This window comes from Dermacentor andersoni, chromosome 1 (genome assembly GCF_023375885.2).
Source record: "Dermacentor andersoni chromosome 1, qqDerAnde1_hic_scaffold, whole genome shotgun sequence".
Classification (NCBI taxonomy): domain Eukaryota; kingdom Metazoa; phylum Arthropoda; class Arachnida; order Ixodida; family Ixodidae; genus Dermacentor; species Dermacentor andersoni.
The window spans coordinates 398158151-398179812 of record NC_092814.1 but is presented as its reverse complement, the minus strand read 5'-3'; the positions used below and the strand labels follow the sequence as shown (position 1 = coordinate 398179812).

At 47.5% G+C, this 21662-nt stretch overlaps 1 protein-coding gene across 1 annotated transcript in view; it reads right to left on the bottom strand.

Annotated features, from left to right (window-relative positions):
• Positions 1–21662, bottom strand: part of LOC126518587 (splicing factor C9orf78) — a 112203-nt gene that overhangs the window by 38257 nt on the left and 52284 nt on the right. The window contains exons 4-5 of the mRNA XM_050168364.3: positions 18219–18302; positions 17011–17079 (exon numbers count right to left, since the gene is read on the bottom strand). Coding sequence (XP_050024321.1) covers positions 17011–17079; positions 18219–18302 — 153 coding nt within the window. The remainder of the gene's footprint in view (positions 1–17010; positions 17080–18218; positions 18303–21662) is intronic.

The window sequence follows — 21662 nt, the reverse complement described above, 5'->3', positions numbered from 1 at the left end:
GTCATGAACACCAAGAGTTGCATGCAATCATCAGATACTTGATTAATGGACCTAGCGGTTCTCTTCTTCTGCAGGCTGATTTTACTACATTATCATCATGGTGTGACATGTGGCTAATGTAGATTAATGTTAATAAAACCAAGGCAATGACATTCACTACACGCCGCTTGAAATTATAATTTTCTTATATTAACAATGCTGCCATTGAGCCGGTACAATACCTCGGTGTCATCATGTCAACTAACTTAACATGGAATCAGCACATACAATACATCCCCAGCAAGGCGAGTAGAACACTAGGACTTTGTGGGGATGCGCGACTCTCACACATCCCCTGATATGTTGGTTTTCCCGCACGGCTTGCGTGGCCTGGCGCACGCGGCGGTCGGAGTGGTTCAAGCGCGGTGCGAGAGATGGCGCGAGTGTCGCGCCGCTGCGGGGTTACTTGGGTGCGGGGAAGACAAGGGCTGTCTCTTTGATTCGGGACTGCGAGCGGGACGGACCTGCCGTGCCGCGTGTGCGCCAACCCATGCTTCTGCGAGACCGTCTCGCGTGGCCGCCTTGGAATGCGCCACCATTCGCGTGACCGTACACGCAAACGACCAGGCGTTGGGATCCAGCATGGGGGCGAACATATTCGCTCGTTTTCCGGTCGCGGTGAGTCGGACTTCTAGATTTGTCGCGCGCCCATCGGCATGTTTTGCGGATAGCAACTCGGCTAGCAGGCATTCATCTATGAAAGGCGCAATAAATGCCCTTGTGATTGTTTGCACTACTGTGTTGTCGTTCCTTTGTCCCAAGAGTACGGAGGAGAACCCCATTTCTCCCACAACTTATACGTAAAACACTTTACATGGCTATGCCTGACACGAAGCTTCTGGTGTACAACACTCTTGTCAGACCGCAGCTGGAATATGCCTCTATTATTTGGAATCCGCATCAGGCTTACTTAACGCAGTCACTAGAATCATTACAGAATCGTGCAATTCATTTTATAGCAAGCAACTACAGACACGACAGTATTACACACCTTCGAAACACCTTCAATCTCCAAACACTTTAGCAATGATGAAGTGTTTTTTTACTTCATTACATCATCAAACTCTACCACAGCATTTGTACTTTCCGACTAGAACATATTCATACATCTTCAGATGCTTCATAGATCTCCTGATCATCCACTCAAAGTATACCTACCCCATTGCAGGACTAACTTGTTCAAATTCTCTCCTTTGCTTTTTAGCTATTAAACTTCGGAATTAACTGCCGAAAGACATTGCATCTATCAAGAATTCCGATGGCTTTTGCGCCGCTGTATTTTCTATATAAACCTGCACCTTTCTTCTTGTTTTTCGTATTATCTTTGAGTATGCAATAATGTTTTCCCCCCTTATGTAATACCCCTGTGAGGTCTTTAAGGGTACTGTAAATAAATATAATAAAAAAAATAAATGATATATACAAAATGTATAGCCGTATAATGGCACTATCTCCGAAACAATCTAAATTTTTCCTTGAGGTATTCCACTACAAAAATTTAAGTGCAGTTTGGAGTGCGGGGTGCGGCTGCCGATGTGTCAAAGTCCAACAAAAAGGCAGCATTCTCAGACTCGCTGCTGCTCGATCCATCAATAAAATCATCCGCAGACACAGCAGAATCACGACATGTGCGATTTTTCGAAGCACACACACCGCTCCCAGAGGGGGCCATTTTTGCTTTCTACTTGGAAGATTGTGAAACTTCAGAGTGCGTTCAGAAATAAACGCTTGACAGGGAAAAAGTGAACTGCTTCGAGAACAACAATGTAGTTCTCCTCCTTCACGTCCTATGGCGCAGAGTGTCCGTGAGTGGCACAGGTGAGTGGCCGAATGGGCACAGTGCGGAAAGAGTTCTTCATGTCTCCAGGGCAGGACCAAAGAAAATCATATGCAACACTGTGAATTGCCAATACATCACTGGTAATACATCACTGGTTGTTATGGTGGTGTGTGATCATGCGTGTGCTGCCCCGTAGGTCTCGTACCGTGGCAAAGACGCTGCGAGTGCAGCATTGCGTTAATCTCTGATTTATTCCACTGTGCTACTGAGAGCATGCTCACCCGGCTGTTGTTGTGGCCAGGTGGGACTGGAAGAAGTAAAAAGCGTGAAATGAGTGCGCATGCAACGCCGTACACCATGTACTATGCCATGGACGATCTGGGAATCAATTTGCCTTGTTTGGTGGATTCATGCCAACGTGTCATCGCAGACTGAAACAGCTGTGCTTCAGAATATTATTATGCTAAAGCGACAGCAAGGACAGAAAAAGAAGGCACCCAGGCTGTGGTTGTTGCACTGCTCTTCCCAGAAGGTGGCCAGGTCGGGAAAAAGAATGTCGTCGATGGCAGCCAGAAACTCGTTTAAATTGTCGGCGTCATGTGCAGTTGTTGGTAGAGGGAGGCTCGAAAGATAGTCGGCGTCTGCACAATGGCGGCCACTCTTATAACGGACTGCAAAGTATAATTCCTGCAAATGCAGTGCCAATAGAGCAAGGCAACCAGACAGGTCATGGAGACCAACCAACCAACATAATGAATGGTGATCAGCAATGATCATAAAGGGGCGCCCATAGAGATATGGGTGGACCTCATGGACAGCAAAAATGACAGTGTAGTTCTGTTCAGCCTTGCTCATTGACTGCCTGGCATAGGTAATGGCATGCTCAGCATCCCCAAAATGCTGGACAAGGACGGCACAAAGGCTGATTCCACTCGCGTCAGGGTGCAATTCTGTTGTGGCAGAAAAATGACGAAGTATGGGTCTGGAAGAGAGTGGGAACTTCAGTTGACGAAACGAAGAATCACAATCTGCTGTCCAAATGAAAGGCTTACCCTTGCACAGTAATGAAGTCGGAGGGTAGGCAGTATCGGCAAAGTTGGGCACGAAATGTTGGAAATACGAGCAAAGACCGAAGAAACTTCTCAGCTCAAGTTGTGACTTGTTGTTTGAAGTTGCTAACTGCAGCGACCTTTTGTGGGTCTGGTCACACACCGTGCTTGTCCACTAGATCTCCCCAGTAGCAGTGCCTCTCGTTGGCCGAAGTGACAATTCTTTGAGTTAAGGGGGGACCCGGGTCCCGAAAATCGGCCCCAAAATTCGAATTTTCAATTTTTATTTTCTGTGTTCTCGACGCGTTTCCGCGCCTATCTGCAAAATTTGGTTACAAAATACTGCACAGTTCTTTCGTTATCGTGATCTAAAGATGAGAATCCACAAGCATTGCCCTTAAAATTGGGGAAAAATTTTTTAGTTGTGCACAACTAGATAACTACGCGCTCTGCCAGTGCCGTTTTGGTATCATTCGAAAGCTCACGTTTGTGGCTTTCTTTATTCGTTGGTCGGCAACAGTGCCACCGCTGCGGTCACGAAAAAGCAACAGAAAAAGAAATTCGCGGCCTACGCTATTATTGGCTCCAAGGACCATAAGCGCTTAAGCAATGAAAACAGCCGCCATTTTGCCTTAGTCTTGCGACTGCGACACTGGATGTGCTGGAGGTCTGACAAAGTTTTGTTCCGTGAATCGTTACGGGCAGAAATGTACGAGAAGCATCTAACTTCCGAAAGTGATTATGATTATGTTGTCGCAGTCGGCACAGGATACCCGGCAGCTCACTGCTGAAGTCATATTGCCGCCAAACGTTGACGCCTCAACTGCTTTGCCGAATTACGTATATCCACACGTCGGTTACACTTGCATAAGAATTGAACACAGCTGTCACAATTGAAGAGGAAATAGATAAGAAGAGAGCACATGAGAAAGCTACGCTCGGCAAGATTGCATCTACGACGGCCACAGAGCGAAAGAGTCGGCATTTTGTTGATGATCCGATCGCCGATAGTGCAACAGCCTCGATCGCGAAGCCCACTACTCCATACGTTGTCGTCGGACTTGCAGCAGTGAACAATCTTCTCGGCGTTTTCTCGTGTAATATTTGCGGTAGTTCTGCGTAGCTGGTGCAGAGTGATCAGGATTACGGTCTTGCTACTAAACTGACTGCGGTTTGCGAGATCTGCGGTGAAGTTGCGTCATGACAGAGCTCGCGGGAAACCGAGGGCCCAAAAACGTGTAATCTTTTTAAACTGAACATACTCGTAGTGCATGCTATGTCGTCGACCGGCAACGGCCAAACAGCCATGAATTATACCTAGTGCCCACTGATGACCTTTAATGCCATTTTTTCAGACTTTCTTTCAATATGTCAGTTGTGAAATGTTTCTTGTTATTTTCTCAAAACAACAATTTTGATGATGCCATATTGGCAGTGCATTCTCTCTGCTTCTACTTAAGCTATCACTGATTCTTTTTTTTTTCATAAAGGCAAAGCTGTGTAGAGTGCAAATAAATGAAATAACGTTGCATATATTGGAAAAAAAAAAATGTTTCTTTAGCAGTTAGATGGATTTCTCTCACTGAAGTTTGCAACATTCTCATTTGATAGAAAATTGGGTTAGAACAACATACTTGCTTATTTGCACGTTTTGTTAGCTCCACATCATTTTCATATGTCAATATTTGTTATGCCATGTATAGTTTGGTAGATAGCTCACCTCCAAGCAAATTATGCAATAAAGCTGAATTTCTTCAATTTCTGGAAAGTTATTTACTCTGCAAGAAAACTGGATTGTAATGGGTGTACTGAACAGTTCAGATGGTAGCATCTGTTCATAACCGAGAAGGCAGGTGATGCAGAGCAGGAACAGCTGGTTGCTTGAACGGCTCACACTCGTGCTAAGCACTGGCGATCCGGCTGGCCCACTGGTTGCACTACAGGCATGGAAGAGACGATCTGGCAGGCCTTGTTCTTGTGCTCTTCTTCTTCATTACACTTACCCCCAGTGCAAAAGCGGAGCCATCCTGGCGACTTATGACGTGGAGACGAGCGGGTCATAGAGTTGTTTCAGGCGGCGAACGTGAACATCCCATCCACGGCGGCGCTTGTCGGATGTCGACGTAAGCGGCTCTATGACATAGTTGACCAGAGAGGTGCGTTCGACGATGCGGTATGGTTCATCATACAGCGAGATAAGTTTTGTCGAAAGTCCAGGCGTGGTAGAAGGCACGGACAACAAGACAAGTGTGCCGATAGCGAAGTTCGGATTTGTAGCGTCGCCATCACGATTGGCTTTTTGTCGTTGTTGGTCACCGGAGGTGAACTTTCGGGCTAATTGACGGCATTCCTCGGTGTATCAGGCGATGGCTGAAACGGGAGCACACTTTGACGTGTCTGGTGTATAAGGCAAAACCGTATCGATGGTATGGGAAGGATCGCGACCGTAGAGAAGAAAGTATGGAGAAAATCCTGTAGTACTTTGCGTAGCCGTATTATATGCGTACCTGACAAATGGGAGGATGATGTCCCAGTTTGTATGCTCCGATGAAACGTACATGGCGAGCATATCACTAAGGGTGCGATTGAAACGCTCTGTAAGCCTGTTAGTTTGAGGATGGTACGCCGTGGTGGTCCGGTGAACTATGCGGCACTGAGCAAGCAGAGCTTCAACCACCTGCGACAGAAACACATGGCTTATATCACTCAGCAGCTCCTGAGGTGCGCCATGATGAAGAATGACACGATGGAGCAGAAAGGATGCAACATCACTGGCGGTCGCTACAAGTAGAGCAGCGGTTTCAGCATAGCGTGTAAGGTGATCAACTGCGACAATAATCCATCGTTTTCCAGAGGGTGTTAGCGGTAGCGGCCCGTACAGGTCAATTCCCACACGGTCGAAGGCACGAGCAGGGCTCGGAAGCGGCTGTAATAAACCGTGGGCCGGATGAGGTGGAGATTTGCGGCGTTGACATTGCGGGCACGAGCGGAGAAACTTTTGGACAAAAGTAGACATTCCTCGCCAGTAGTAACATTGCCACAGGCGCTCATACGTCTTCAAAACACCTGTGTGTGCACATTGTGGGTCAGTATGGAAAGACGCGCACATGTCGGAACGCAAAGTCCTAGGGATAACCAGGAGCCACTTGCGACCATCGGGCTGGTAGTTGCGTCAATACAAGAGGTTATCCCGGACAGAAAAACAGACAGCCTGGCGACACAGGGAGCGGGAGATGGGAGATGCAGGCAAGCCAGAAAGGAGGTCCAAAAGAGAGGCCACCCAAGGATCCTTGCGCTGTTCTGATGCGATGGCGTCGATGTCGACCGAGGATACCGCCTTAATGGTGGAGAGGGAGGCCGTGTCGGCTGGCAGCGGAGAGCGAGACAAAGCGTCAGCGTCAGTGTGCTTGCGACCTGAGCGGTATATCACGTGTATGTCGTATTCTTGAATGCGCAGAGCCCAGCGGGCAAGGCGTCCAGACGGGTCTTTTAAAGAGGATAACCAACAAAGGACATGATGGTCAGTAACCACATTGAAAGGCCTGCCGTATAAAGAAGGGCGAAACTTCCCAAGTGCCCAAACGATGGCCAGGCATTCTTTTTCTGTGACGCTGTAATTGCGTTCCGCTTTGGTCAGCGCACGACTGGCGTAAGCAACGGCGTACTCAGAGTAGCCAGACTTGCGCTGCGCAAGGACAGCGCCAAGGCCAATACCACTGGCAATATGCACTTCAGTTGGGGCGGTGGTGTCGTAGTGTCGCAGTATAGGCGGAGACGTCAGGAGACGGCGTAAGGTCACGAACGCGGTGTCGCATGCAGGAGACCAGGAGGATAGGTCATTGGCGCCACTTAAGAGTTGTGTCAGAGGTGTTATTATCGAGGCAAAATTGCGAACAAAGCGTCTGAACTAAGAACAGAGGCCGATGAAGGCGCAGAGTTCTTTGAGTGTCTTAAGTTTTGGAAATTCTGCCACAGCGCGAAGTTTTGATGGGACGGGGCAAATGCCGTCTTGTGATACGACGTGACCTAGAATCATGAGCTTGCGCGCGGCGAACTGGCACTTTTTCAGGTTCGGTTGTAAGCCTGCGTTAGTCAAGGACGTCAACACTTGCCTAAGGTGAAGAAGATGCGTGCTGAAATCAGGGGCAAACACAACGATGTTGTCCAGGTAGCACAAACACGTGCTCCATTTTAGGTCGCGCAAGACATTGTCCATCATTCGTTCAAACGTAGCAGGCGCATTGCATAGGCCAAATGGCATCACATTAAATTCGTATAAACCATCTGGAGTAATGAATGCAGCTTTAGGGCGATCAGCTGCGGACATCGGGACCTGCCAGTAGCCTGAGCGTAAATCCAACTTAGAGAAGAATTTAGCGCCTTACAAGCAGTCCAGAGCATCGTCAATGCCCGGTAGAGGGTAGACGTCTTTTCGCGTTATCTTATTAAGACGGCGATAATCGACGCAGAACCGAATGGAACCATCTTTTTTTGTGACGAGAACCACCGATAATGCCCACAGGCTATTGGAAGGTCGAATGATGCCGCCCTGAAGCATGTCGTCCATGTGCTCACTGATCACCTGACGCTCCTTGGCGGATACGCGGTACGGGCGCTGCCGCAATGGCGCGTTGGAGCCAGTGTCGATGTGGTGGCTGACGGTTGACGAGCGACCCAGATTAGGCTGAGCGACATCAAAAGAAGAGCGGAACTGGGCAAGCAGGTGAAGAAGCTGGGAGCGCTGCTCGGAAGTAAGGTCATTGGCAATGAAAGGTGTGAAGAAGTCAGGTGATGGCGGAGCAGAAGTGGAAAGTGCACAGAAGTCAGTGAGCTCTGCATATGAAGCATCCGGCATGTCGGTTGTAAACATGTCATCAAGAGGCTGAACATGGCCAAGTGCTTCGCCGCAGAGCCATCAGGGCTGTAGGAAGCGAATTGCAGACAACGATGGCGCTGAAACCGGCTGAAATATCAAGCGTGGCGAAAGGTAGGGGAACGTCCTTGCGGGTTATGAAGAGTTCCGAAGGAGTGAAGAGGACAGCGCCTTCAGAGACAGTGCCACAGAAGACGGGAACAACGGCAGACGAGTACGGCGGTACGGCGGTATGGCGATGTCTTCTCGAAGAACTAGCTTAGCGGAAAGAGAAGTGGCGTCGACGAGTGGCACGTCACACAGAGGAGATAATTCGACTTCAGCATGGGCACAATTGATGACGGTGTTATTTCGTGAAAGAAAGTCCCACCCAAGTATCACGTTGTGAGAGCAGAACTGCAGAACCACAAACTCCACAATATAGAGAACGCCCTGAATAACGACTCTAGCTGTGCATGTTGCTGAAGGCTGAACTGGCTGGGCGCTTGCTGTGCGAAGAGAAAACCCAGAAAGTGGCGTCGTAACTTTTCGTAAAACGCGAGAGAGGCGTTTGTTTAGGACAGACATGGCTGCTCCAGTATCAATTAGCGCAACGGTAGGGACGCCGTCAACAGTAAGGTCGACAACGTTCGAAGGTGACAATGGAGGACTTGTACAGATCGATGGCGACGCAGTTCCTGCCTCCTGAACCACGGCGCTTAGTTTTCCTCTTGCGTGGGTGAAGAGCGCCGACGCATGGAGGACAACGAGTGGCGAAGTGGGGAAGGTGAACGACGTGTAAGGACCGGGCGCTCGGCTGGTGGCCTGTTCGACTGCCGACTAAAATAAGTGTCGTGGAAAGGCTGCACGTTGGCGTAGGGAGGCGACTGCACAAACTCATCAGAGTGCAGCATGCGGCGGCGGCAGAGCCGTGCAACATGGCCGGGAATACTGCGGGCATAACATATGGGCCTGTTGTCTTGGTTGCGCCAAGGATTAGTAAAGGCAGGAGCAGGTCGATGAACGGGATGGTGAACGGGTGGTAGCGGCCAAGGATGTAGCGCAACGAGTGGTTGACGAGGAGGCTGCATGGTGACGGATGCGTAAGTAAGTGGCGCGGCGACAGGGTGCTGCTGATGCTGCATTGGTAGAGCCTCAGCAACTTCCGTCTTCAATAACCCGCAGGAGCGTAGGGGCGAGCTGTGTAGGAGGCTGTTGTTGGTGTAGCTCAGCGAAGGGTAGCAGAGAAAGCTGACGTGCAACTTCCTGCCGCACGAAAGCTTGGATTTGTGTGAGCAAGGGGGAGCGATCAGAGAAGGCTGTCATGGAAGAGAGGGCCTCGTCAGCCACTGAGGGGCACCTGGTCAACTCGCGCTGCCTCCTCAACTCGTCGTAGCTTTGGCACAAGTTTATGAGCACAAGTTTATGCTACGGTGCGTGGACTCTTGGCGATCAACATTTGGAAAATGTCATTGGCGATGCCCTTCAAAATGTGCTTCAATTTGTCATTTTCGGGCATAGAAGCATCCACAAGTTTGCATAGATCGAGAACCTCTTCGATATAACAGGTGAATGTTTTACCGGGTTGTTGCGCTCGCTCTTGTAGCCGCTGCTTGGCGCGCAACTTGTGGACGGCGGGGCGACCGAAAACTGCAGCGAAACTGGTCTTGAACGCGGACCAGGACTGAAAGTCGGCTTCATGATTTTTAAACCACAGGTGAGCCACTCCCGCAAGGTAGAATATGACGGCATTTAACTTGGCGGTATCGTCCCATCGATTGTGCAAGCTTACCTATTCGTAAGTAGACAATCAGTCATTGACCTCCTGTTCATCCGTACCGCTGAAAACCGCTGGATGGCGTTGCGGGACAGCGCCAGAGCAGGCAACGGAGGGCGGCAGCGACGTCGGCTGGGGAGGGCCAGGCATGACGGTAGGCAGAGTCCGAGACCGGAGTTCCAGGGTGTAGATGTTCTTGAATACCCAGTACCTCCACCTCCACCAATTGCAATGGGTGTACTGAACAGTTCAGATGGTAGCGTCTGTTCGTAACCGAGAAGGCAGGTGGCGCAGAGCAGGAACAGCTGGTTGCCCGAACGGCTCACACTCGTGCTAAGCACTGGCGATCCGGCTGGCCCACTAGTTGCACTACAGGCATGGAAGAGACGATCTGGCTGACCTTGTTCTTGTGCTCTTCATTACAGGATGTATATTTAAAACTAGTACATTGAAATACATAAACTCAGCCAGTTTCATCAAGATCGACAAAAAATTAAAAAGTTTTCAGGCTCAGGGTCCCCCCTCAAGGGTAAGAGTAGCTTGTTCAAGGCACGTCAAAAAAACGTCAAGTCGACGATTGTGTTCTGTGAAAGTGCAGCCAAAAATGACGATATCTTCAAGATAAAATAAACAAATCTCTCATTTCAGGCCGTGCAGTACCGTGTCCATAAACCTTTTAAACGTCGCAGGTGCGTTGTACAAACCAAACGGCTGTCAAACAATTCAAACAAGCCGTCTGGTGTCACAAAGATGGTTTTCTCTTTGTCGGCTGAATGTATGGGTATCTGCCAGTAGCATGATCAGAGGTCTACGGATGCAGAATGAAGTCAGTTGACAACGTCATTCATACGGGGAAGTGGATACACATCCTTTTTCGTCACACAATTGAGATGCCGGTAGTCATTACAAAACCTTCAGGACCTGTCTTTCTTTCTCACAAGGATGACCGGCGATGAGGCCCAAGGGCTAGAGGAATCTTGGATGATGCCCTTGGCTAGCATGTCATCAAATTGTTGAGTGATAATCTTGTGCTCTGATGCGGACATGCGGTAAGGCTTCTGCCTTATGGGATGCGCGGACCCTGTGTCAGTACTGTGGCGAGTCCGCGTAGTTGGAAGGGAAACTTAGTTCGCATGCTGCGTGAAATCAAACAATGAAGAATTATTGCTAAGGACGCTGACCAGGGCTTGACGCTTCTCTGAATACAGTGACATGGTCATTTATAGAAATGGCAATGAGTCTTCAGCGACACCGGGGCCAGCCCTGTGCGCTAGGCTTCGTGCAACATGTCATCAGTTAACATCTATGTTGAGACTAACTAGTATCCACTTCAAAAGAGGCAACTCGCATACCGCTGGTTAGCACAACAGGCTGGCAGGATAAAGTTGACACCCACAGTGTAGTTGTTCCACAGGCCACAGAGAGGACACATCGAGGTATGAGCACACTTTTCTTCACAACTGCCAAAGGCACAGGCTCAACAATAGCGTCAAATGTATGGGCATCGACACCGCAAGCAGCAACTCGAACTCTGGATAAGGAATGTGCCGGTAAGACGGCATCTTCAATGACGGCAGGAGTGTGTGAACAGGCAGCAGGTTGGTCGGCAAGAGGAGAGAGGAAAAGCTCGCCAGTGCCACAGTCAACAGTGGCACCGCACTGTTGCAGGAAATTGTACTATAAATGCTTTGCAGGTTAGTGACAGCTGTGCAGTGTTCCTGCTTTTGACAGTGGACAATGCATTTGTGATTCTTAAAGCAGCCATGTGGAAGGATTGGAAAGAAGTGCCTGCTGTGAACAATTAAGGGACGAACCCTCCTTACTGCAGATATCTGTGTGCTTGAGAGGCACAGGAAAGTGAAGGTTGGCGGATGCAGTGTAAGAATAAAGAAGGCTTGCCAGAAGGTGATGGCCGTAAAGAAACAGGTGATGGTCGTACACAGGCCCGGTCAACACGCTACCTGCACGCATATCGTATTTACTAGATTCTAAGGCGCACCCGTTTGGCGTGTCCTAAAAAAAGAAGTCTTTCCCAGTACTGCGCACCTCATTCTTTCATACAGAAATAAAACTTTCTCTCATTTGGGAAAAAACGAAGATTTACTCGCAATGCACTAAAGTTGCGATAAATAAAACAAGTCGCAGTTTCGCGCAAAAGGCGAAGCATCGATTACAATAGCAAATTGGTAGACAGCTACACGAAAAGTAAGGATAGTAGCTTTAGCGGCCGTATAAACTTTTAAACATTCGCTTACTAACTAAATTAACAAGCATAGTGTCACGCACACACAAGCATGAACACGTCTCACTCAATGAACACGTAAACTCTTTAAATGGAAACTCTTTAAAAAGTGCGGTAGCAGGAGCGAGGGAATTGACCTTTGTGCGGCCTCTCGCTTCGACATGAACTAAGCAACGAGAACACAGTGTGGTGTGCCTAAGATGCGTAGACTCTTGTCTCCGTTGCAGTTCGCTTTCAAGATGGGGGCCGCACAGACGCGCCGTACGTAGCAGCCGGCGGTGTAGAACACCTCTTCTTTTTACGCCAGCCCCGCACGCAAGTTTCGGGAACTCTGAATGCTTGTTATGTGGCCCGATTTCCGTCCGTCTCAGCACATGTGATCACTTTCCTTTTAATTGCGGCATTGTGATGAACTCGGCATATCTTTGCAGTCAGCCCTTTCATGCTGATAGAGCGAACGCAGAAAACGGGAAGACTGACAGTGTACTAACCTAGGCCAAATGAAGCATTGCCTAAGCACACATATTACAGCACATGGAGAAAGCTATGGCAGCTAGGCTCGAAGCGTATACAAGGCGGCCATTTTGAAATGCTGATGGCAGTATGGTAAAGAAGATTTAGGGTCATAGTACTCGATTCTAACGTGCATGCAATTTTTGGACCCGTTTTATCAGAAAAAAAGTATGCGTTAGATTCAAGTAAATACAGTATATACGCTTACTGTTCGGCACTGCAGAACTTTGTTTCCATGTGGCCTCATTTACCGTGAGAACAATATACCTCAGGCTGCAGTCGGTGTATTTAAAGACTTTACGACGTTCTCCTCTACTGGCCTTTTCAACGGCACGCTGTGGCATCGTCAAAGCTCTGCAGCACGTGGCCACCCGAAACGTGTTCAATAAAGCAAAATGATTCCTATAAAGCAACAACCAGCATACATGTTTGTTCTCATAAGCTGCAGATGGACTGGCCATAGGTCGTGATGGTCATAAAGTGTGCAGCCAGTCAGAGCCTGTGCATCCTTGCAGTGCAGCGAGAATGCAGATTTATTTTCAAAGAATCTGGCAAAAGTAGCTGAGGACCGGCCTCACAGTCTAACTTGCGGAGTTCATTATGAACTCCTTTCAAAGCTAGAGCACAATACTCGGACAAAATGACTTGGACAATGGTATTGTGAAGGTATACAGCGTGAGTGGATCTATCGGTCGGATTACTACAGCATGCGCATGTCCGTGCAGCCTGGCGTGGTTTCTGCCCGAAAGCGAGAAATGCAAACAAGAGAGGAAAACCTGCCCTGACAAGATGGTGGAGTAATGCCAACTTCGGGCGTTACTGATAGTATCTTTGACTGGTTGCCTCCATCCTCTGAATCAGTCGGGCAGATCTGGCATTCCTAGATCTCGGAGAACAAGCCCACAAGCCGAATGTGTGACCCGCTTTGGGAGGAGGAAATTGCAGATGCAAAATCATGTTACTGTAGAAACTGTCCAATTTCGCCTGGCCAAAGCTCCCAGTGCTGCCGCAAAAAATGGCGGGCACAGCAGTAGGACGAGAGTCCACTGAGACACAGCAGGTAGTGATTACGGTGGACTGTTGCCAACAGCGGCGACACTGTAATGGTGACGTGGTGGGAAACGCTTTAAATCTCGACGACCACTTCAACAACAGGGTTCGGAGCGCCTGAGAGCGCTCTATGTTGGAGGAGCACAGTCGAAAAGAACGAGCCAAATGCAAGGCATGCAACCTCTTTCGACCAGTCAAAAACAACACTGCTCGTGAGAGCGGTCTAGAGCACTCCAATATGACCAGCTGAAGGTGCCATTAGCTTCACACAGAGCTACGTCACGGCCTCTCCTTGGCTTTCTCTTCCTCCATGGTTCAGCAGCTTTTTTTTTTATGGTAGTCCAGATATAGCGATGATTAGTAATAATAATCACACTTTTCGTTCTTCTTGATATCATTATAAATGGACTGCACTGTATACCATACCGTAAAAACCGGAATATAGGCCGAACTTTTTTCAAAAAACCACTGCGAAAAGTCGACCCTCGTCTTTTATACCAGACATTGACGGAAAAACTACGAAAGTCTTGCAACAATGGGCAGATGAAGTAAAGAGCCGCCTTCGCCATCGCCGTCAGCAGCAGCACGGCGTGGCGACATTGTGGCACCGCCAATTTGTGTTTACATTGTCACAAAGGCTGCTTTGGATAAAGGCTGCTTTTTCACATTTTGTTTCAGAATGAGCGGAAGCCGACGGCAATTCACCGTTGCCTTCAAGAAAAAGGCGATTGAGTGCGCGGAAGCCCACGGTGTCAGGATTGGGGGCTCAATCCCATCGCCCGTGATCCGTTGTCAAGATTGGAGTCGGGCATGAATTAGAAGGTAGCTAGCCCATGCCGTTGCCCAACTTATCCACGCTGAGGATGTTGATAAAGGGAAGGACTGCTTCTCATCGAGAACGAGGAATATGGGTTTATTTACAGTATTTATATCAGTCTAACATGACTGTTTGAGAAAGTACATCAGCCTAACATGACTGCTTGAGAGTGAATGTCAGTCCAACATGACTGCTTAAGAAAAGTGTGTGGAGCATCTGCACAACAGCAGTTTTTAAACACTCGGTCCTCCCGCGATACAAGGCGACGCGAACGTTCGTTTGGTGATCGCAAACTAGCCACCTCTCCGCAGGACGGTCTACACGCACAAAAGCACACACGTTCGAAGGTCCGGAACCGACGTAAGAGGGGCCCCGTAGAACTCGGAGCCGTTCCGGGTAGCGCGTTGGGGAGTTTGGGAACAATAGTTGGCCCGCCGAACTCATTCCGTCACAAAGTCGATTTAGTCACGCTGTGGCTAGAAGTTGGCGGCGACGCTCCCGGTATGTTGCCGTCATAGTCGTAAGTGGGTGGCAATCTTGCACTGCAGCTCGCCGTTCTTAACAGCGCCGGGATGTTGCCGCCTATAGTCGTAAGTGGGTGGCAAACTTGCACTGCAGCTGGCCGTTCTTAACAACGGCAACCTCGCGGCACAGCCGAATTTGGAGGATCCGAAAAGAGCATTCGGTACTGGCAGAGGCAGAAGCAGCAAACCAACAGAAAACATCATTTCGTGGGCCGACCGCAGAACTGGAAGACAAGGTTGCGGAGTTCGTCCGGGAGCTGTGTTTAAGATCGCGCGCACCTCTGGACTGGGCAGAGAGAAGCACTCGTCATCTGACTCTAGTTCGGACGACACTGATCAAAGGCATTGCTCTGGTTCGGAGTAGCGCTTGCGCACTTCGTGCCCTTCTGTGTACTGTACACCCGGCCAATTTTTAACAGTATCGCGTGACCATTGACCCGCATGTTTGTCAGCACCTTATCATCATGCCACAGAGTGGCGAAATAGCGAAAGTAAGCGCATGTGTACACATGCGCGTACCTCGTTTGTTTCGCCGCTCAGCGCCGTTAATAAGGTGCTGACAAGCACGCAGGTCGATGGTCGCGCAATACTGTTAAAAATTGGCCGGGTGCACATGCGAGCAGCATTTAAATAAATACTGTCACTATTGTGCATGAGTCGCATTTGTTTCAAGGTAAGGATGTTTTTCGGTACGTTTGCCATTGAAAAAGATTTTTTTCATTTTTAGAATTCGTTAGTTGGAGAATCAACCTATATTCCGGTCCGACCTATAGTCCAGTTTTTACGGTAATGCAAGCCCACATGCCCAACAGGCAACCTCTGGCTGACTCTAGAGTCACACAGTAATTCAGTCTTTCGTTCCCATCTGTTTATAATGTATGTAACCATTTGGTTGATTCATTGCAACATTCATCTTATCATGAGGCTGCAGGATAAACACAATGGTGGGACTCCACGGCCATAAAGTACCCCTGGGACAGACGGCAGCTTCTCCATAGAGGTGTAAGAGTTTCTCACTGTATTACCTAGAGGGAAATCAGATGCTGCTGCGCTCTTGTATGCATGGGAATGCCGAGATATAGTGGCCTCGGATTGGCACCATTCTCGGAGTCAGGACACGTTGAAGACGTGCCTGGCTAGCACCTGTCACAACGGTTCCTATCCTACTAAAACTGTTTTAACTCTACTATAACTCAAAAACATGTTCTGTTTAATCATCAAGACTTTTTCTTGGATGCACAATTATATGAAATGTAAGAAGTATTGGCAGGCCGCTAAGGTTGGAGGACATACAACAAAGTCTGCACTCACTTGCGACAGTTTGTCCTCTGTTCTTGCTTTCCTTTGCTAGATTATGCATTCCAGATACGTAAACTTCAATTGAAAGATGAAATATGGGTGAATAAAAACCTTTTATGAACATTTCATTTTTTGAAAATATTATGGGGCTTGACATGCCAAAACCATGATCTGATTATGAGGAATTGCGCTAGCAGGGGACTCTGTAAATTTGGACCGCCTGTAACGTGCACCTAAATCTAAGTACACGAGTATTTTCGCATTTCACCCCCCCCCATGAAATGCAGCCACCGTGGCCGGGGTTCAATCCCGCGACCTCGTGCTTAGCAGCCCAACACCATAGCCACTAAGCAACCATGGCGGGTGCTGTTTAGTTTAGGAAAGCTTTGCCTGTGCAGCCTGATCCCCGTTTTAGGCGAAGCCTCACTCAGCCCCAGCCAGCACAAGCCTTGCACACCTATATACCGTTATTCTCATGACGGCACAATGCCTGTTAGGAAGCTCGCATAGACATGGTGCCCCCTCTGGGTAATATTGTGAGAAACTCTTGTGGTTCACACACTATAGCCTATGATCGAGGCACACACTGTTGCTCACATCAGTCACAGCTCATCTTCAGCTGCGTAATGAGCGATTCCCTCACACTCTCCCAGACACTACTGTTACATGTACACACCCCCATGAATTCTAGGAAATACTAACACATTGCATAGTGAAGCATACTACATCTCCAGACACTTTCAAAGGTGTACTGCTCACATGTCTCAAATCCTGTGTAAATAGTTGTGTGTCCTACTTTTAATCAAATAAGGATTGCATAGATTAATCTGGCGATAGTACCATATAATTATTGTCACAATAAAGCAATACCAATGCTCATTAACTAGTAATTTATAACTATTGACAAACTGCAATCTTCCGTTTTTTTATTGTTTTGTTTGTTACTGTTTTTATTGTCCCGTCAATTTTCCAAGCAACTGAAATACATGCCTCCCCTTATGCCTTCGGGACACTGAGGTGACTATATATGAAATGAAACAAGGAAACCATGGCTCTGCCTAAACTTACTGTAATTCTGGCTGAGGCTCTTGGACCCGACCACGCCGTTTGGCTAGTTCTTCTTCAATGTACTTCATCCTGCAACCAGCATGCCATTCACGTTGGGAGAACTGGGTGGCACACAACACACACAAAGTGAATGCTATGTAGAACAACTGTGATGGGAGTACATGAAAGGGTGGCATAGTATCAATTTTGAGTGATCACTCGACTATGTGATAGAGAAGATGGGACACTGCTTTTTATATTTTGTGGATGCTACAAATTCAATAAATAGGCTGTGTCTGAAAGCAGGCTACAATCACTTTTGTATGAAAATCAAATTTCAGAATAGAAAGCTTTGCAGTTGCACTAAAACAGTTAGAGAGTTTCTACTAGTTTCTACTACTTAACACTGGTTTTATTACAAACTTTTTCTCGTTTATCAAATCCATAACCGTATCGAATTGTTTCATCTGGTTGTATGTAACTGTTTGTAACAAGTTGATTTCTATATTGCTTTTTCCTGTACATTCGGTGTATTTATTCTAGACATTTGTAATTTGATAGCATTTCAGACATTCATTTTTTCTAAGTAACTGTTTTGTATGTATTTTTACGACGACTGTAAAAACTGCCTTAACTTCTGTATTACCTTAACATTTCCTTTACTAAGTGTGTGCCCTATAGTACTACGCTGTCTGTTTCAATTTTTGATTTATTTTACGGTAGTGCGGTTACAGCTCCGAAAATTTTTTATGAGGCTGTGGCCTAGTCAAGCTGTTCTGAAAAACAACTTTTTGTCACAGTCCTTCTTTCTATATCATTGACAGAATGAAAATAAAGATTGATTGATTGATTCTCTCAAATGCCACAAAAGAAACCACGTTACAGAAAAGGGTTTGCGATTAAAAGGAAGAAAAAAATACAATGAGAGATGCACATCAAGAATAACTCCTGTTTGCACAAATGCAAGCAGCACGACCATTTCAACATAACACAATCAGAGATGTACATCAAGAATAACTCCTGTTTGCATAAATGCAAGCGTCCATTTCAACATGCGCCAAAGCAGCAGCCAGACTTGTGCCACATGGCAGCAGCAACTGTTGAGGCCTGAGGCAAATCGGTGGCTTTACCTCGGCCATGATTACGTGCTGGTCTCCCAATATTGCTCTTGTCTGCCACGCAACCAGCTGGGGTCCCCACAGCTGGTCAAAGCCACCCACACTACTCACATGTCAGCATCTTCGTCCCGCTGGTTCGTCTCCACTGAGAATGTGTTGCCCAAGTTAACAGCATCCAATTCCTCCATGGTGACCCTGCAGTTGAGTGAAAAATGGGCACATGGGGTGAGCTTGATGGCACACAAATACAGTCGAACCTCGATATAACCAAGTTGTACTTGCAGTGAAAAACTTAGTTAAATCACAAATTTCGTTAATTTAAGGTTTTAAAATTTTAGCATTAAAAAAATTCACCAACTCCCAGAGCATTTCTGGTGGACAGCATCTTGTTAGTAAGCACTTATAAACAACTGCAAGACGGTTGGGTCATGATAGCACAGTTATGAGCCCCAGTGTGTACGGTGCAGCTTAATGCATCGACGCAGCTCACACATCCGAGTATTGCGTGTGTCGTACGGCACAGTAAATCTTGGACGCCATAACTGACCGCATCTAGTGCCCACAGTCATCATCATCATCAGCCCATTTTAAGTCCACTGCAGGACGAAGGCCTCTCCCTGCAATCTCAGATTACCCCTGTCCTGCGCCAACCGATTCCAACTGGCGCCTGCGAATTTCTTAATTTCATCACCCCACTTAGTTTTCGGCTTTCGTCCCGGGCTGTCAACTCAGGATGCTATGCTGCTGATCAAACACCAACTTATAGAGCTCAGCCCAGCGCATACGAAAGCTCTTTTGGGATTGGATGTGGAAAAAGCTTTTGATCGTATAAAGCATAAGGCAATACTTGGCGTCCTCTCGGAGATGGGGTTAGGTAAGAGACTTTTTAACATGATTAAGGACTTTCTTAGAAATAGAACTGCACAACTCATGCTGGGTGAGCTTAAATCAGAAGCTAAGAATATGGGAAATAGGGGCTCTCCACAAGGGGCTGTGCTCTCACCCATGCTATTCAATTTAGCCATGTCCAAGGTTGCAAGAAATCTGGAGAAAATTGAGGGTATACATTATGTGGTATATGCCGACAACATAACCATATGGAGTGCCAAGGGTAATGTAGGACAGACAGACCAGATTACAGGAAAGTTTATATGTTGTAGAGAACACACTGAAAGACATGGGGTTGAAATGCTCGGCAGCCAAATCAGAACTCTTGTTCATTAAGCATCGCAGAAAAGGTCGTAAACCAAGAGATTACATTCCAGAAGATGAGCCAAGAGTGTGCTTATACACTCATGAAGGATCCGCAATCAAGCTAGTTGAAAAAATCAAGGTTCTTGGGTATCACATAGACGGAAACAATGCTAACTATAGAACAATACAACATATCTCGAATAAAACAGATGAAGTCATTAGGTTACTAAGGAGAATTACCAATAGACACAGAGGATTAGGAGAAGACAGCGCTTTGAGGCTAATACACGCCTTTGCTCTCTGTCACTTCACTTATGTGGCTGGATTATTCAAATGGAAGCAGGCAGAACTTAACAAACTTAATGTGATGCTCAGGAAGCTCATTAAAGTAGCCCTAGGGATACCCAGTAACGTCGCAACCGACAAACTCATGAGTCTATGGGTGCACAACACAATGTAAAAATCGCGGAGGCCCAACAGCTTGCGCAACACGAAAGATTGACAAAATCACGAGCTGGCAGGAACATATTACAGGCAATAGGTGCAGAACTGAATACATCAAGGAGCCCAATAGAGGCTGAAGTAGAATTAAGGACTGACGTTAGGAACAAAATCAGAACCAACCCTCTCCTCAGAAACATGCATCCAGAGTATAATGTCGAAAGGAGAAAGGCAAGAGCTAAAGCACTCTTGCAGGAAATAGAGCAGCAGAACCAACTGGCAGCTATAGTTGATGCTGCCTGGGTGAAAGGTAAAGAAGCATATACGGCCATTGTCTCAAATTATCAAGGGAAGGTGCAAGACGCTATCACTATTGTTACCAAAGACCCCATGGTGGCGGAACAAGCGGCAATTGCTCTAGCCATCAGGAGTAATAAGTGGGCCTGCATTTATAGTGATTCGAAATCTGCTATAAAATGTTTTGATAAGGGCTATGTAGCTGGAGTTGCAGCTAAACTTTTTGAAAACATTGGGATTATGAGAACTGAAATCCGATGGTTTCCTGCACATATGGGGAAAGTGGACGAGACTCGGGTAAACCTCAATGAGGTTGCTCATGACTTGGCACGAGGACTTGCTAACCGTGACAGTCACAACCGAGCCGTTCACCATCAAGCCAGGGAATCTAGAGATCATTTAATAACATCCAATGACATTATCAAACACTACTAGTATTTAGGACGCAGGCAATTCCCATTGCCACATTCAAAATTCAACAGGGCTCAGGCAGTCTCACTGTGCTTATTGCAAACAGGCACATATCCCACACCGTACACCATTAATAAAATATATCCAGAGAGGGAGATTAAGATGGACTGTAACGATTGTAATGGCATCATCAGAATCAGACATATGCTGGTGGGGTGTCCCGCGACTCTCCCCAACCTCGTTGAAGAGTGGACACAGTGGGAGAAAAGGATTCAAAGACCATTGTTTCAGAACCAACTAAGGGCCGTCCAGAGGGCCCATGATGTCGCTGAAAGGCTTGGCCTGTCAGTGCCAACGTAGGCGGCCCGCCTTGGCTTAAGAAGTCGAGCCTCCGGACCTCATTACAATAAAAGTTTTCACACACACTTAGTTTTCAACCGTCCTCAACTGCACTTCCCTTCCCTAGGCACCCATTATGTAACCCTCATGGTCCACCAGTTATCTAACTTACGCATTACATGACCTGCCCAGCTCCATTTCTTTCTCTTAATGTCAATTAGAGTATCGGCCACCCCTGTTTGCTCTCTGATCCGCACCGCTCTCTTCCCGTCTCTTAACGTTATGCCTAACATTCATGTAGGCGTCCACAGTGGGCACTTAGAAATGAAAAACTAAAGTGTAAAAAGATACAAACTATCGTCCTGAGCAACAAAAAAAAAGGTCAATTTTGCCAGAAAGACTGAGCAGTGATGGCAACAGCAAAGAGGCAACTACACAAAGTAAGCTTCGCAGCTTTATTGGTGTCACACGCGCTCAGGCGAACGTTCAGATTTCACTTGACAACCACGAACTTGCAGTGACAACGCGAGCAAGTGCTTCCCACCTTGTCTCTGAAATGCGAGATTATGCAACTGCCAACAACAGACGTGTGGGAACAACAAAATGCATGTGAAGGCACCAACCATTTCGGCTCGCCCTTTGCATTTTCTGTGTTACCTCCAAGGTACGGCGTGGGGCCCGCGCACAGGGAGGAGATGGCAGATAGGCACCCATAACTGCCCACCCTTGCCCTCCTGTGCCGAAGGAATCGTCAGCTTTCGTTTCTTTCCTGGTAATACGAGCTGCTGCGCAGCCTCGGCAAGTTGTTTACCAGCACGAGAAACGGTGCAGCAGTGTTTCCTGCCTACCGTGTCTCGCCGCGTGCGCTTAGAC